This window comes from Natrix helvetica (genome assembly GCF_964273705.1).
Source record: "Natrix helvetica genome assembly, chromosome: Z".
NCBI classification, from domain to species: domain Eukaryota; kingdom Metazoa; phylum Chordata; class Lepidosauria; order Squamata; family Natricidae; genus Natrix; species Natrix helvetica.
Window position 1 is genome coordinate 85,242,136 of NC_138554.1, and position 15,425 is coordinate 85,257,560.

The 15,425-nt window shown below is 42.2% G+C and overlaps 1 protein-coding gene and 1 long non-coding RNA gene across 3 annotated transcripts in view; both read left to right on the forward strand.

Moving 5' to 3' along the window:
* Positions 1-15,425, forward strand: part of LOC309401924 — a 140,015-nt gene that overhangs the window by 94,461 nt on the left and 30,129 nt on the right. The window lies entirely within an intron of this gene.
* NPHP3 (nephrocystin 3) overlaps positions 1-15,425 on the forward strand; it is a 76,939-nt gene that overhangs the window by 33,747 nt on the left and 27,767 nt on the right. Inside the window, exons 14-17 of one of the 2 annotated variants that reach the window (XM_081971288.1) lie at positions 1,728-1,830; positions 2,970-3,052; positions 8,849-8,987; positions 14,678-14,842. In XM_081971288.1, coding sequence (XP_081827414.1) covers positions 1,728-1,830; positions 2,970-3,052; positions 8,849-8,987; positions 14,678-14,842 — 490 coding nt within the window. The remainder of the gene's footprint in view (positions 1-1,727; positions 1,831-2,969; positions 3,053-8,848; positions 8,988-14,677; positions 14,843-15,425) is intronic. The other variant, XM_081971289.1, reaches the window with a different exon arrangement.

The following is a 15,425-nucleotide window of genomic DNA, read 5'->3' on the forward strand; positions in this document are numbered from 1 at the left end:
AAATAAGCCCTAATTAAGCCCCTGCTGACACCAGGATACATGGGATGGGGCGAGGCACACGGGTAAAAATTAAACTAGCATGGGATGGGTGGTGGTGGAGCTGCCCTACTTACCTCACACACCCTGCCACCAGCCTTCCGGAACTCTCTTATCAGCTGCAGAGGCCTTTTCTGAAGGGCCTTTGATTGGGGAAACAGGGGCTAGGGGTAATGCATGCATCAATAAGGACCTAGTTTTTGGCTGCAGAGGCTTTTCCATTGTGAAACAAGGCCTAGGGGTGACGTGTGCGTCAATCCAGAGCTCATTTCTCAGCTGCAGAGGCCTTTCCTGAAGGCCTCTGATAGCAAAATGTAGGCCAGGGGTGACGCGCACAAGGGGCAACAAGTGGCTGCAGAAGAAGAGGGCTTGCAATGGGTTCCTACTGGGTAGGGCTGTCAGTGGGGCCACCATGAGGTAAGTCAGTGGAAGACAACCTCCCCCAAAAATAAGACCTGGTGCCTTTTTTGGTGCAAAAAATATATAACACCAGGTCTTATTTTTGGGGAAACACGGGTATTTATTTTGTCATGTTTATGTAATGTATATTGGAGATGGAGACCCTTTGAGAGTTACATGCAGCAAAATTTTATTTTAATGTATGCCACTTAGCATACATTCAAAGTTATTTTAAGTCTAAGTTCTAAGTCTAAGAATTGGTACTTGGATTCTATTTTTTGTTTAAGTCAGGGGTCAGCAACCCGCAGCTCTGGAGCCGCATGTGGCTACTTCATCCCTGTGCTGCGACTCCCTGTCACTGGTTGGCTCCACAATTGATAGGGTTAGGGCTAGGGCTTTTGGTTAGAATAGGTAGAGGAAAAAGGACACCATGCTAGGAGGAGACTATGATGGGGGAACCAGACTTCTGGTTGGCAGAGGAAAAAGGATGCCACGCCAGGAGGAGACACTATTGTGGGGGAACCGGACTTCTGGTAGGCTCCAGAATTGAATGGGGGGGCTTTTGATTAGGACCTTTGTGGCTCGAGTGTTTAAGGTTGCCAACCCCTGGCTTAAGTGAATGTTTTCTAATATGAGACAGCATTTAAACATTGCTGTCTTATAAAATGATTTTATTGGCTTGCTTAATAAGAAAAGATTTTCTCTGGTAAGATTTTGGCTTTGGAGATAATTTGATTTTAATGTATTGCTATGCAAAATTATTTTATGTTGTTCATGGGTGGCTCATAATTTGTAATCAACTGTTATTCTGGGATTCTTTTCATAAATACTATTATCAAAATTAATGTTTCTTATCCTATTCTTCTGCATTTGATTTTTGTTTCTTAAGTGAAGAATTTTGTATATACCTCTGTTAAATTCTATCATTTTTCTATTGTATTAATTTCTCTTATCAATTCTATTTTACCTCAATATTTATTTTCTAGGATAACTACCCAATTAACTACCCAATTAAGACTATTGATAGGAATTGTTTCCAATTCAAGTCTTTTAATAAAAATGTTGGAGTATAAGCTTTGTGGCACCTTAGTTTGATGAAGAACCATTAATGATCACTATTTGATTTTTGAGACAGTTGTGTTTCTTCTAAGTGATTGTTTTGCCATCTGGCACACATAACATTCAGAACACTGAAGATTTGCCCTGGGTTTTTAAAATTGTTCTTGCATTTAAATCTACTCTTTACACATGTTAAATTCCATAGATGTCACTTTCTGCTTTCTCATTGAAAGGCTGTGGCCTACCCTTCATCTTGAACCATTAACTGTCAGCCATGTGAAATATCTGATTAATGAAGAATGCAAAAGCGCAAGTCTGAAGCTAACCAAAGAACAGGTATTGCTGCTTCATAAATACTAATTCTTTATCTTTCTACTTACCAGACTTAATTATAAATGTTTCAAATTAAAAAGAGAAATAATTACTCTTATCGCATATAAGTTTAAAGAAAAAAATCAAAATGTTCTGCGCCAAAAATGAATAGCTCAAGGTTTAAAATGTATGAAAGACAACAAAGCCCTATTTATAATTGCAGGTTATTTACCATTGAAATTATGCTTGTTCCATTGCTTGCTATTATGATTAGTATGTTTATCTGGAGCTTATCTTCTCCAGATTATACTTGTGAGCTTTAGATTTTAAATTCCGTAATACATGATTGTGAATAGGTAACGAGGTTTAGCAAAATCAAGTAACATTTCAATAAAGTTCTTGATGTATCTTTTTCATGCTGCAGTAAGTTTGAGAATGTATGCAATAAGTATTTTCATTACGATCCTCTGAATATTGATGTTTTGTTCTAAAAATCCTCCACCCTGGTTATATTAGTATGATTTTCTAAAAATCATAATGTGAAGTTTCCAAAAGATGACCTAATTAATTTACGAGCCTCGAGACAAAGTTCAAAAGAAATCCATTCATTTATTAGGATTAATATTTTGGCATGTTCTTCTGTGGAACCGAAACTGATTTCCGGTTAATGGTCTTTGCACTTTACCCCTAACTCTCCCCTCCCTCAGCCTGTGTCATAAATCATATCCACCAACGAGGTTGTAGAAATATGAGATCCAACTCTGGCCGAAGGTATGCATGGAATCCTCCCTCCAATGTCAACTTGATAATAGTCATGGTAATGCTTTACAAGTTGACACCTAGTTTTAAAAAATCCAGAGTTCCACACTTATGCCTTGTTTCACTATGTTGGAACTTTGTCTGTAATGCACTTTTATTATTAATTTTTTTATTAAAAATGTATTTTTGAAAATTATTTTTATTATATTTTGCTTTGTATAGTTATTTATTTATTTATGAAATTTATTTGTAACAAGGTGACTCATCCTGAAGGAAATAAGTGCAAAGGGCAATTGTATGATTGTATTGGTGTGATGTTTCTTGTATTCCATAAGAACCAATGTATTCATAACAGTTTTGAACATTGTAGACAGATTCATTTTTTTTGTTTTCTACTCCTTTAGGAGAAGAAACTTGAGAAACACAGTAATTCTGCTTCAACATGCACTGCCCTCTATGTCACTCTTTTGAGCAGAATAATGTCTGGGTATGTTAAATGTGTTGATATGCTATTGCTATTAGAAAAGAATAGTTAAGAACCCAGATCCAATAAAATTAGTGCTTGGTATTGAAAACAAATATGTATAAGTAGTACATTGTCTAAATGGAATTTTGCAGTTTGTATTCTTTTTTTAATGACATGAAATACGCTTTTTGACTTTTAGTCAGGTGGAAAATTCTTTTGTATTTATAATAACAATGCTGACTGTCTCAACCAAGAAACAGAGATGAGCACTGTGCCCTAGACTCAAATATTAATGAACAGGGAAACATTTACCTTTAATTCTAATAATCTATTAAATTCAAGCTCTGTAATATGTAAGATATTTATTTTTTGAAAAAAAGAATATCTTATTTGGAAATGAAATAAGTGCTACATACAATAAAACTTGATTTAATGGATCTCAGTACAGATTTTGAATTTGATTGTTACAACTTCCAGTTTTTGAACTTTGTCCAAATTTTGGGCAATAATAGACTCTGCCTGAACAACTTGATTAGGGATTATGAAGGTGTCATTCAATGCAGGTGGTAGCCCAATCTGGCTCCAGGTTCTGCATGGTTGCCATTCCGTAGGAACATGGTCTCCATACCTAAAGCTGCAGTGAAGATATCTGCACTATGGTTGATTTGACTGTCTTTCCTTCTTCTTCTCTCCCTGATAGCCATCTCATCACCACTGCTGCTGCAATAGCACTGGCACAGAGTCCATGTTTGCGTTGAGGCTCAAAAAATCTATCAATCATTTAACTAACATTAGACTTTAACAGACATCTCTTCTCTTAGACAATTGAATCAAGAGTTCACAGTATTTGTCGTGTAGATGTTTTCTCTACAAAAGATTCATATATACATTTTTTAACAAGAGGCATCTTTTGCTCCATTTATTGGGTTGTTTTATTTATTGGCTTCACTGTAAAAGAACTTAAAAGCCAAAAGTTTGCAACTTAGTTTCATCCTGTTAAAATAACATAGATAGCAATTTCTTGTGTTTTTTTGTAACTTTTGGTAGCTGGTTTTTAGATTGATGTCTCTTACTGTTATTTACTGCAGTTTTAAGAGTTTTACAGCTGTTGTATCAACTAAGTCATTGCTTGTGAAATCATTTGAGAAGTGTTGTGCTCTTATATGGAGAGAGCATAGCACTTCCCAAATAATTTCACAAACAATGATTTGGTTGATACAACAGCCTCCCTTAACTCATGTTCTCCACATGTATTAAGACCACAAATACAAGAAGAAAACCTTATTTTTTTTTACTTTCTTAGGGTCTTTGTCCCAGCTGGGTATAATCATCACAGAAAGCACAACTATTCACTACATTACAATAATTGCAAAGGTTTATTGAATCAAATCTTGAACATCAAGATTTGTTCCTTAAACAGTTCCAGCACACATTACTGATCAGCAGTTTCCCAACAAAGATATGCTGACACGTATCTACAATAAGAATCTGATAGTTAACGAAACTGTCTTATTTCTTGATTCCAGAAAAAAGAAATAAGCAGAAAGGAGCAGACAAATTAGCAAACTGTAGAACAGAGAAGTTCTTACACACTCTACATGTACACTTTTATAAGCTTCAGATGCTTTATAATCTAAAAGTATTGGGCTAGGTTAGTGATAGCTAACCTTTTTCTAAAGGTGTGCCAAAATTGTGTGTGCTATCATCAGGTGCTAGGTGCTTTCATCAGCCTTGTCATTGTTATAGTTTAGAAGACATTTTGGAGAAAAATCAAGCTGTCCTTGCATAACTTTTGATCATGGAAGTTCATGTCTTGACTTTTGGTACTTTTATCATCTGTTAATCTCCTGATTTTGTCAAGTTAGTCTATCTTGATTTGATGTTAAATTTACATGTAGATATGCAATCAGATTGACAGTATGTAGACTGAATATTCATCAAGCAGTGATTCCTTATGATAGAAAATGTGATTTGTTAGGCAAGTCTGCAAAGAGATTATATTTCATTCAAGTTGGATCCTTCAAATTATTTTTGGTTAATGGTTAATCAAACCTTGCCTTAGCTGGTATATAATATATAATTCAGCTGCTTAAATATAAGCATTGGAATTGATATCTACCTTTATCCCTAGGTTAAACTGTCCTCTGATGCATTATGAAATATACAATTAATTTGTTTGACATGATTGTGATGTCATATGCGGCAATAGAATCTGGTAGTTTAATGAGTTACATCAGCTTTCTCTAATCTGTTACTCTCTGATATGTTGTGGGCCTCAAACTTTCTCACTGACACTATATTGGAGAAAGCTGACATATATTATGAATGAAATCATGGAGCCGATGTCTTTCTACAGGCTATGACTTAGAGCGGGATGGTGAACCTATGGCACACATGCCACAGGTGGCACATGGAGCCATTTGTCAGGGCATGCAAGGCGTTGCCCTATTAGCTGGCCAGCGCGCATGCTCGTGCTGGCCAGCTGAGTTCAGCCTTTTTTAAAGCCATTTTTTGCCCTCTCCAGCCTCCAGAGGCTTTATAGGAGCCTGGGGAGGGCGAAAAGTGCCTCCCTCACCCTCCTGGAGGCCTTCTGGAGGCTTCAGGAGCTTCCCTAAAGCCTCCGGACTGCAAAAAAAAACCCAGCCCTATGGGCGAACCGGAAGTTTGGGAATGGACTTCCGGTTTGCTTGTAGGGTTGGTTTAAGCCCTCCGGAGGCTTCAGGGACTTTCAGGAGGCTTCCCTGAAGCCTCTGGAGGACGTAAGGTCATGTTTAGTCCTCCGGAGGCTTCCGGGAAGCTTCCTTAAGGTCCCTGAAGCCTCCTGAGGGCTTAAACTGCCCCTACGAGCAAACCAGAAGTGACTTCCGGTTTGCTCGTAGCGTCGTTTTTTGCCCTCCCTGAAGCCTCCTGAAGGTCCTTGAAGCCTCCGTAGGGCCTCTAGAGGGCGGGAGAAGCTGTTTTCTCCCTCCCCAGGGTCCAATAAAGCCTCTGGAGCCTGGGGAGGGAGAAAAAAGCATGCAAAAAATGGGGGGAGCGCCTCTCATGCGTGCATGTGCACTGGGGGGTCGCGCATTGCATTATGGGTGTGGCACACCCACACACGACCCCCCCTGTGCCCCCCCTTATGACACGCAAGCCAAAAAAAAGTTTGCCATCGCTGACTTAGTTCAAGCACAAAACTCTCACTTTTAATTAGCATCAATTTTTTTCACTCAAAAATATGCTCAAAAATAAGAAAGAATAGAATTGATTAGGATTGGATAGAATTCAATAGAATTCTTTATTGGCCAAGTGTGATGGACACACAAGGAATTTGTCTTTCTTGCATATGCTCTCAGTGTACATAAAGAAAAATAAAATAGATTCATCAAGAATCATAAGATACAACACTTAGTGATAGTCTTGGGTTGCTAATAAGCAATCAAATTGTACTAGGAAACAAAACAACATAAATTGTAAAGATACAAGCAACATGGTTGTAGTCATGAGTGGGAAGAGATGGGTACTAGGAAGGATGAGAAGAATAATAGTATACAGTCTTAGTAAATAATTTGACAGTGTTGTGGGAATTAATTGTTTAGCAGAGTGATGGTATTCGGGAAGAAACTGTCCTTGTGTCTAGTTGTTCTGATGTGCAATGTCCCATAACGTTGTTTTGAGGGTAGAAGTTGAAACAATTTATGTCCAGGATCTAAGGGGTCTGTAAATATTTTCTCAGCCCTCTTTTTGGCTTGTGCAGTATACAGGTCCTCAATGGAAGGCAGCTTGGTAGCAATTGTTTTTTCTGCAGTTTTAATTATCCATTGAAGTCTGTTTGGTTGCAGAGCCAAACCAGATAGTTCTAGAGGTGCAGATGACAGACTCAGTAATTCCTCTGTAGAACTGAATTAGCAGCTCCTTGAGCAGTTTGAGCTTTCTATAGAACCTAGAAACTTGAAGGTCTCTATTGTTGTTGATACTGGGTTGTCTAGTATTGTAAGAGGTGATAGTATAGGAGGGTTTCTCTAAAATCTACCATCATTTCTATGGTTTTGAGTGTATTTAGTTCAAGATTGTTCTGACTGCACCACAAGGCTAGTTGTACAACTTTCCGTCTGTATGCAGATTCATCATTGTCTTGAATGAGACCAATCACTGTTGTATCATCTACAAACTTCAGTACTTTAACAGAGGAATCTTTTGAGGTGCAGTCATGGTATATAAAGAGAAGAGAAGTGGAGAGAGCACTTGGGGGGATCCTGTGCTAATTGTATAGGTAACTGATGTGATTTTGCCTAGCTTCACCTGCTGCTTCCTGTCTGTTAGGAAGCTTATGATCCATTTACAAGTATGGTCAGGTATAGCTAGCTGATTTAGTTTAGTTGGAATAATATCTGGAATGATGGTATTGAATGCTGAGCTGAAGTCTACAAAGAGGACCTTTGCATAGGTCTTTGGAGATTCAAGATATTGTAGGATGTAGTGTAGAATCATATTAATAGCATCATTTGTTGATCTATTTGCTCAGTAGGCAAATTGCAAGGGGTCTAACAGCGGACCCGTGATGGTTTTCAGGTGGGCCTGCACTAGTCTTTCAAAGGTCTTCATAACTACAGATGTTACAACAACTAGTCATTCAGTTCCTTGGTGGAGGATTTCTTTGATACTGGGATGAGAGTAGAGCATTTGAAGCAAGGAGGAACATAGCACATTTCTAGTGATTTATTAAATATGTGGGTGAAGATGTGGCCAGTTGGTCACCACAAGCTTTTAAGCAAGAAGGAGTTATTTTGTCTGGGCCTGGTGCTTTTCCTGGCTTTGTCTGTGAAATAGACCTTGTACCTCATTCTCTTTAATAACAGGGATGGTGGGCCCAATGGGATGGGGTAGGTTGTAGGAGGCTTAGCTGTTGTTGGTATATTTGAGATGGGGATTGTGGAGATGGGTGGCAGTAATTTTCTCTCAAACCTACATTCAGCTCATCTGCCAATTGTTGATTTCCTTCAGCATGGGAAGGAGGCTTGCTGTAAACAGTCATATTTTAAACAGTTTTCCGTATGTTTGCTGGTTCATTTATTGATAACTGATTTTCTTAGCTTTTCAGAGTAGCTTCTTTTTGCTGCTCTGATCTCCCTTGTTAATATGTTTCTGGACTGATCATATAGCATTCTATCACCTTTTCTGTAGGCTTCCTCTTTAGTATGACATAGCTGCTTAAATTTAGCTGTGAACCAAGGTTTATTATTACTATATTCACAGGTTTCTGGTCATTAACAGTTAATTAACAGGTTAATTAACAGGTTAATTAACAGGTTTATTAATTAACAGTTAATTTGCAGGTTTATTAACTGTTCTTATTTATATTATATTTATATTGGGGCTTGCTTTGCTTTAGCACAGTAAACACTAAGCTAACTTTAGATATCTTTTGGTTAGTAAATTCAAATGTTTTATTTAGACTAAATTTTCATTTTGTTGTTTCCCTGAAGGATTTCTGCCTGATGTCTTTCCCTTAAAAGTTAAGTGATTGAGCTCTTTGGGATAAAACGTATCTTAGAGGCAACTTATTTGCCTAAAGTATAGCCATATTTTCATCTCTCCTCCCTTTATCTCCCTTGTTAAGAAAATGTGGCATGCATTAGCAGTTGCTCTTATGTATTATTTATTTATTTTATTCAATTTCTCCCATGTCAAACAGGTGACTTTAGATTACGAACCACCATTAACATTTGAGCTTTAGTTGTGAAGATTTATGATTCTTAATACTTGCCTATTTCAAGTGAAAATTCAAATATATTGTTTATTATCCTTTTAAATATTTTGTATTATATCCTTCAGCACCAAAAGCACAGAAGATATTGATGTACTTCTACAGAAATGTTTTGAGTGCCAGGATGTCATGGCTCTTTACCAGCTAGTTTTGAGATCAGTTGAAGAATCCTTGAAAAGTGAAAAGGAGAAAAGGCTCATGAAAGAGGCAAGTTTGGATGGCTGATTCAGTAGCACATCTAATTTTATGGGTATGGCACTTAAGACAGTGTTTTTCAAACTTGACAGCATTACAGTTTGGAGACTACTACTCACAGAATTTAATAGCCACTATGCTGATTTGGGAATTCTGAGAATTAAAGACAACACATTGCCAAGCTGAAAAACACTAATTTAGTATATGAATAATGAAAGGCAAGTAAGTTCAGTTTTTCGCTCTTTTAATAAGATGGGAGACTTGTAGTTTCCCTTGTTTCCTGGGTGTCATTGATATACTTTTCATTAACATTTTCCAGTGGAAGAGAGGGAGTGGTCACGTGAGGGTATTCTCAAAGCCTGATTGGTCCAAAGACTGAGAGTAAACTTCTTTAAATACTCCTGCCTTCCATTCCTGCCCAGTTTCCTCAGTCTCTTGGTCCAAGCACTGTTTGAGATTGTGGTTAGGTAGGATAGTTAGTTTATTCCTTTCTCTTGAATTCTATTTGGTTCTAATTTGGCTAAATTGGAGACTCTAAATTTACTTAAATTCAAACTGCAGCCGCGGCCCAAGAGACAGTCTTTTCTGCCTTGAGCAGTTCGGGGAGGGCCCTGGGGGGCATTCTTCCTCCCCTCCGCGGGCCAGGAGCTTTAGCCCTATCCCCGGGTCTATGGGGGTGCCGTGCTCCAAGGCGCGGCTTGTGCGGAGGCCCCTCTTTGATTGCTACTGGCTGAGGAGAGCTGGGAGGCTTGGAAAACGCCACGAGGCGTGTGTGAGCCATTGGCGCCGCTGCTGCTTGTTTTGGGCTGCGATCGACGTCTTCGTGAGTCAGGAGGCTTGGGGGTGGGTGCGTGCCTGTGTGCCGCAGGGCCCCAAGCATTTTGCGAAGCACGCCTATTCTGAGGCATTGGGAGGGGGCAGCCTTGAGCTTACTGCAGCCCCAGACTTTCCAGAGCCTCCATTTCTGAGCTCCGGCGGCCATTTTGTTTGGTGCCACATGGGCGTGGCTTAGTCTTTCTTCCACAAGGTCATGTGGTGAGGCCTAAACAGGAGTTATCAACCTTCGTGACTAGGCCCATTCTGAGCCCTGGTTCTGACGAGACCTACAGAGGCCTGGCTTTGCATCACCCTGTGCTTCAGGACACGTGAGTGGGGCAATGGAGGAGGGCTCAGAGATTCCACAGGGCCAGGCCGAAGGGCCTTTGGTGATGGATGAAGGGCGGGGGCAGGGGCCTAGGCCCAGGGAAGCCACAGCCAGAACCCTGGCATCTCAATGCCTGTCCAGGGCTCCTACAAGGGAGGAGACTAGGAGGCACAAACCCTGGAAAAGACTTTTGCCAGGGCTGAGAGGCAGGCCAAGTCAGCCGGGCCTACTTCTGCCAGCAGGTCCAGGTCTCCAATCAGGCCCTCTCCTGCTCACTCCTCCCCTAGGGGGTTCAGCCCATCTTCTCCCTCAGGCTCTCCAACTAGATCCCACGGCTATTCCAGATGGAGGGAGTCTCCTTCCCCCCTCCCTTTTGGTTTCTCCAGACTTAGCCAGGGATTGGAAGGAACCTCTAGGGGGTATAGTTCATCCCGCAGGCTGGCCCCACGGGGTCCCAGCTCCGGTTACGGGGACATGGATGAGCTGGAACATCTCCCTGAAGGGATCAAACGGCTTATTTCGACAGCTATATCACAGGGCATTGCTCAGCGAGACAGGAGCTCCCACTCCTCTAGGCTTCAAGGGAGGCCAGGCTGTCTCCACTGTAGAGCGTCCTCCCCTTCCATGGTTAGCGAGGGCTCTGTCATGGAGGAGGAATATTCTCAGGATATGGGATTTTCGGAGGACGAGGATGTAGTCCCTCCAGATTTCCCCCCTTCCTCGGGTTTGTTTCCCCCAGCCATGTTCAAGACTTTACTGAACAAGGCGGGAAGACTACCAAAATTGGGACTGGGGATCCCACCGTGCCTCCACCCAGGGACCCAGACATGACCATGTTTTCAAACATGGCTACAGACAAGGAGGAGATCCCAGCCCCTCCATTGTTTATGGAGGTCCTGACCAACCAGTGGGCCCATCCTTCCAATTTCTCTAACCCTGGGAGTAATGACAAATGCTTCTACAATGTGGAGCAGGCCTTTGCCCAGGCCATTCAGCTACCCACGATTGACACCCCGGTTGCTACCCTGGTTTCTTCCTCTCCAGTGGTGTCCAGTGACGTGGCGGATAAGTTGAAACCTGAAGATAAGCGCACGGAACTTACCTTGCACAATAATTTCAATGCCACCACCTGGGCCATAAAGTCCGCGGCGGCGGCCTCGTACTTCAACCGCACTACGGTCATGTGGCTTCGCCAGCTCCAGGATCGCATTCCGATCCAGGACGAAAGACTCCATCAGGACCTTACTAAGATTATTGCTGCCTCCCAATTTTCCGCAGATGCCACTCGCGACACGGTCAAGTTCGCATCCAGCGCCTTAGCCACCTCAGTTACTTCTCGCCGCCTCTTATGGCTTCGTAACTGGCAAATAGACAACAAGGCCAAGTGGAATCTGGCAGCTACCCCCTTTAAGGGTCCCAATCTTTTGGGGGTGGCCCTCGATCCCATTCTAGTCGAGAACAAAGACAAGAAAAAGGTTCTCCCGTCCAATGCCAAGAAGCCTGAGACGCGGTCTCACCCTTACCGTAAGCAATCTTATAGGGGTTCTGACTTTGACCATCATCAGCGTTTCTCCTCTTTCAGGTCTGACAGGCAGTTTTCTCGGTCATCCTTTCAGGACCGGAGCAGGTTCCAGCATCAGTCCAGGTGGCCCTTTCAAGGAGGAGGCGGTCGCCCCAACCGCAGGAGGAAGTGACTCGAACCTGAGTCGTCCCATAGGCGGCACTCTGCTGGTGGATCTCTTCGCCTCCCCGGCAAATTTACAGCTGCTACGTTTCTTCACCCGGTTCCAATTCCAGTTAGCAGAGGGCACAGACGCCCTCCGGAGCAGGTGGCCTCTGGGCCTCCTCTATGCCTTCCCTCCCATTCCCCTCATTCCGGGGACCCTCAGAAAGGTGGTGGTGGAGAAGGCACTGGTCATCGTCATGGCCCCTTATTGGCCCAGGAGACCCTGGTTCGCGGATCTAGTCCAGTTGTCGGTGGCTGTTCCGTGGAGAATTCCGCTGGAGGAGGTGGTCTTACGCCAGGGGGTCCTGATTCACCCGGAACCCCAGTGGCTCCATCTGACCGCCTGGCTCTTGAATGGAGACTACTGAGAACGGCCAACCTATCCTCTGGAGTCATCCGCACCATCGAGGCTTCCAGGAGTCCGTTGACGACCCGGGTTTACAACTCCACCTGGGCTGCCTTTGTCAGGTGGTGTGCTCCACGTTAGATTTCTCCGGATAGGGCTACTATTCCCAACGTCTTGGATTTTTTGCAGAAAGAGTGGATGATGGGCTGTCACACAATACCTTGCATCGTAAGGTGGCGGCTCTGTCTTCGGTACTAGGTGGTGTAGGGTCTTCCTCCCTTTCTCACGTTCCCCTGATCAAGCGTTTTATTTATTTATTTATTTCTTCGAATTTCTAGACTGCCCCCTCTCCCGAAAAGGACTCGGGGCGGTGTACAGTCCACACAACAAACAATAAGTATCAAATACAAATATAAATACAGATATAAATACACATAAGGAGGAGGTTAAAAATTTCTTAAGGGGGCGGCTAATCTCCGGCCTCCCCCTATCCATAGGTTCCCTACATGGGATCTGCCCCTTGTTCTCAGGGCCCCGTTCGAGCCTCTCCGGTCAGTTCATCTGAGATTCTTGTCCCTTAAGGTGGTCTTTCTGGTGGCGATTACCTCGGCCTGGCATATCTCGGAGCTGGGCACTCTTTCCTCCAAGGATGATCTTTGCCATTTTCACCAGGATAGGGTGGTTTTTCGTCTTGACCCTACCTTCCTCCCAAAGGTGAACACTCCTTTTCACAGGGCGCAGGAGGTCGTCCTGCCCGATTTTTGTCCGGGGCCGTCTAATGATAGGGAGAGGCTCTGGCACTGTTTGGACGTTCGTCGGGCTTTGTGTATTTATCTCCGACGGACTGCGGAGTTTCGTAGGTTGGAGGCCTTGTTTATCTCCTTCCAACCTTGGACGTTGGGGGCCAGGGTGTCTTCGGCTACCATTGGCTGTTAGCTACGGCAGGCCATCGGGGAGGCCTATGGGGCGACGAGGCATCCCGTTCCGTCGGGGATAACGGCCCATTCTACTAGGAGCTCCGCGACCACGGCGGCATGGGCCACAAAAGCTCCTTTTGAGGACATTTGCTGGGCCACCACTTGGGCGTCCCCGACCCCCTTCATCCGACATTATCGTCTGGATTTGTTCACTTCAGTGGATGCTTCCTTTGGTCGGAGAGTCCTACAGAGGGTGGTCGCAGTTACTCCCCTTGGGCCATAGCTTGTGGTTGTGTTTTCCCCCCCCCTTGGGACTGAGCTTGGGTATGTCCCTCACGTGACCACTACCTCTCTTCCACTGGAAAAAGAATGTTGGTCTTACCTGAAGGTGTCTTTTCAGGGGAAGAGAGGGAGTGGTCACGACCCGCGCTGTTTAAGTTATTGGGACCAAGGGGAGGCTGGGTTGTTCCCGGGTTTTGTGTTGTTGGTTGTTTTGTTTCAGTTCTGTTGTTCGCCTTCGAGGAAACGGCAGGAATGGAAGGCAGGAGTATTTAAGAAGTTTACTCTCAATCTTTGGACCAATCAGGCCTTGAGAATACCCTCACGTGACCACTCCCTCTCTTCCCCTGAAAAGACATGTTTAGGTAAGACCGTTCTTTTTCTGCGGGATTGGACTTAGTAATTTAAAAGTTTTCTTTGCAGTCTAATTCCATGATCACCCAAACCCCTTTGTTTTACATTTGTCTTTCAAAACAGTTTTTCTTTTTAAACTTCAGTCGTATAAGATTCATTATAAACTCTTGAGATTCATGTTGAAAAATTGATATTAAAAAAAAAGAAAATCCAAGAATTTTCAGGAAAAAAAGTAAATATAGTCCCTTGTCTTTGTGATCATTACTTACTTAGGAAATGTTCATCTCACATAAATAACTCTGGGCAGTTAACAGCCAAAATAGTGTAATAAAAACACTAAAAATGAAACAAAAAAAATTAAATTAGTCTTTTTTGTATTGTGCAAAGAAAAATACAGATAATTCTGAGCTTATGACCATCTGTTTAGAGACCTTTAGAGTGGCATTAAAAATTGACTTATGACCAGATCCCGCATTTATTATCACTGCAGGATCCTTTTAATCATATGATCCAATTCGGGTAATTGGCAACTGGCATGTATTTATGATAGGTGCAGTGTCTAAGTTCACTTGTAGTCTTCCCAACTGGTTTCTGACAAACGAAGTCAAAGGGCAAAACTGAATTTGTTTAATAATCATGGCATAAAGTGTTGTAAAATTGGACACAATCATATAATCACTCATTTATTAATAACATCACTTGATGAGAAAAGTTGCAGTCCCAATTCTGGCCACAAGTTGAGGACTTACCTGTATTAGGATACTTTGTGGTCTCCATATAGAAGATTTTTCTATGAAGGGAAACCCAACAAAGAAATGCATAACAGTAGTTTAATAAAACAGTTCCTGGTTTTCTTAACAGTACTGTTATCTATCTTGATATTCATGTGGCAGAATCAATAACTACAATAAAATTATTTGTGTGTTTGTTCTGTAGATTCTGTGCCTCATCAGTGTTAGTCACAATGGAATCAGTGAATCAGAACTCATGGAACTCTGCCCTGAGCTATCGTGGGAAATGCTTGCCTCCTTAATTTACACCATGCACAAAATGTGCATTTTGACATATAGCAGTGGTTTGTTAAGTTTTCAGCATCTTCAGGTATTTTGGCAAAGAAATTAGTTACCTAATGATTTTACTGTATTTACTATATCTACTCATTTGCCAGTTTCTGTTAATGCTTTCGACAGATTTTTTAAAAGTTAAAAAGTAACGGAGTTAAATTCAATTAATATATCACTATTAATGTAGTTTTTATTTCCTATATACACACCACTTCCCTATGAGTTTGTTCTTAAGAAAATAAATTATTTTATCTAGTATTGATGGAAAATCTCTCAAACAGCAGGCAAGAAATGGCAAGTAAAATTCACTACATATTTCACTATAATAGCCTAGCATTTGTAAAAACACAGATAGTCCTTGACTTGCTACAATTCATTTAGTTACAATGGCTCCGAAAAATGTGACTTTTGACCATGGGTGGGATTCAGCCGGTTCACACCTGTTCGGGTGAACTGGATGTTAATTTTGCAACTGATTAGCTGAACCGTGATTGCAAGGACTGGCTGGCCCCACCCATCCCTCCCCTCCCAGGAGTCTCCACATGGCCCGCTCATCATGCCAGGTAAGTGCAAGGCCCACATGGGCCTGTTTCTGGCCTCCGGAGGGCTTCCGGAACCCG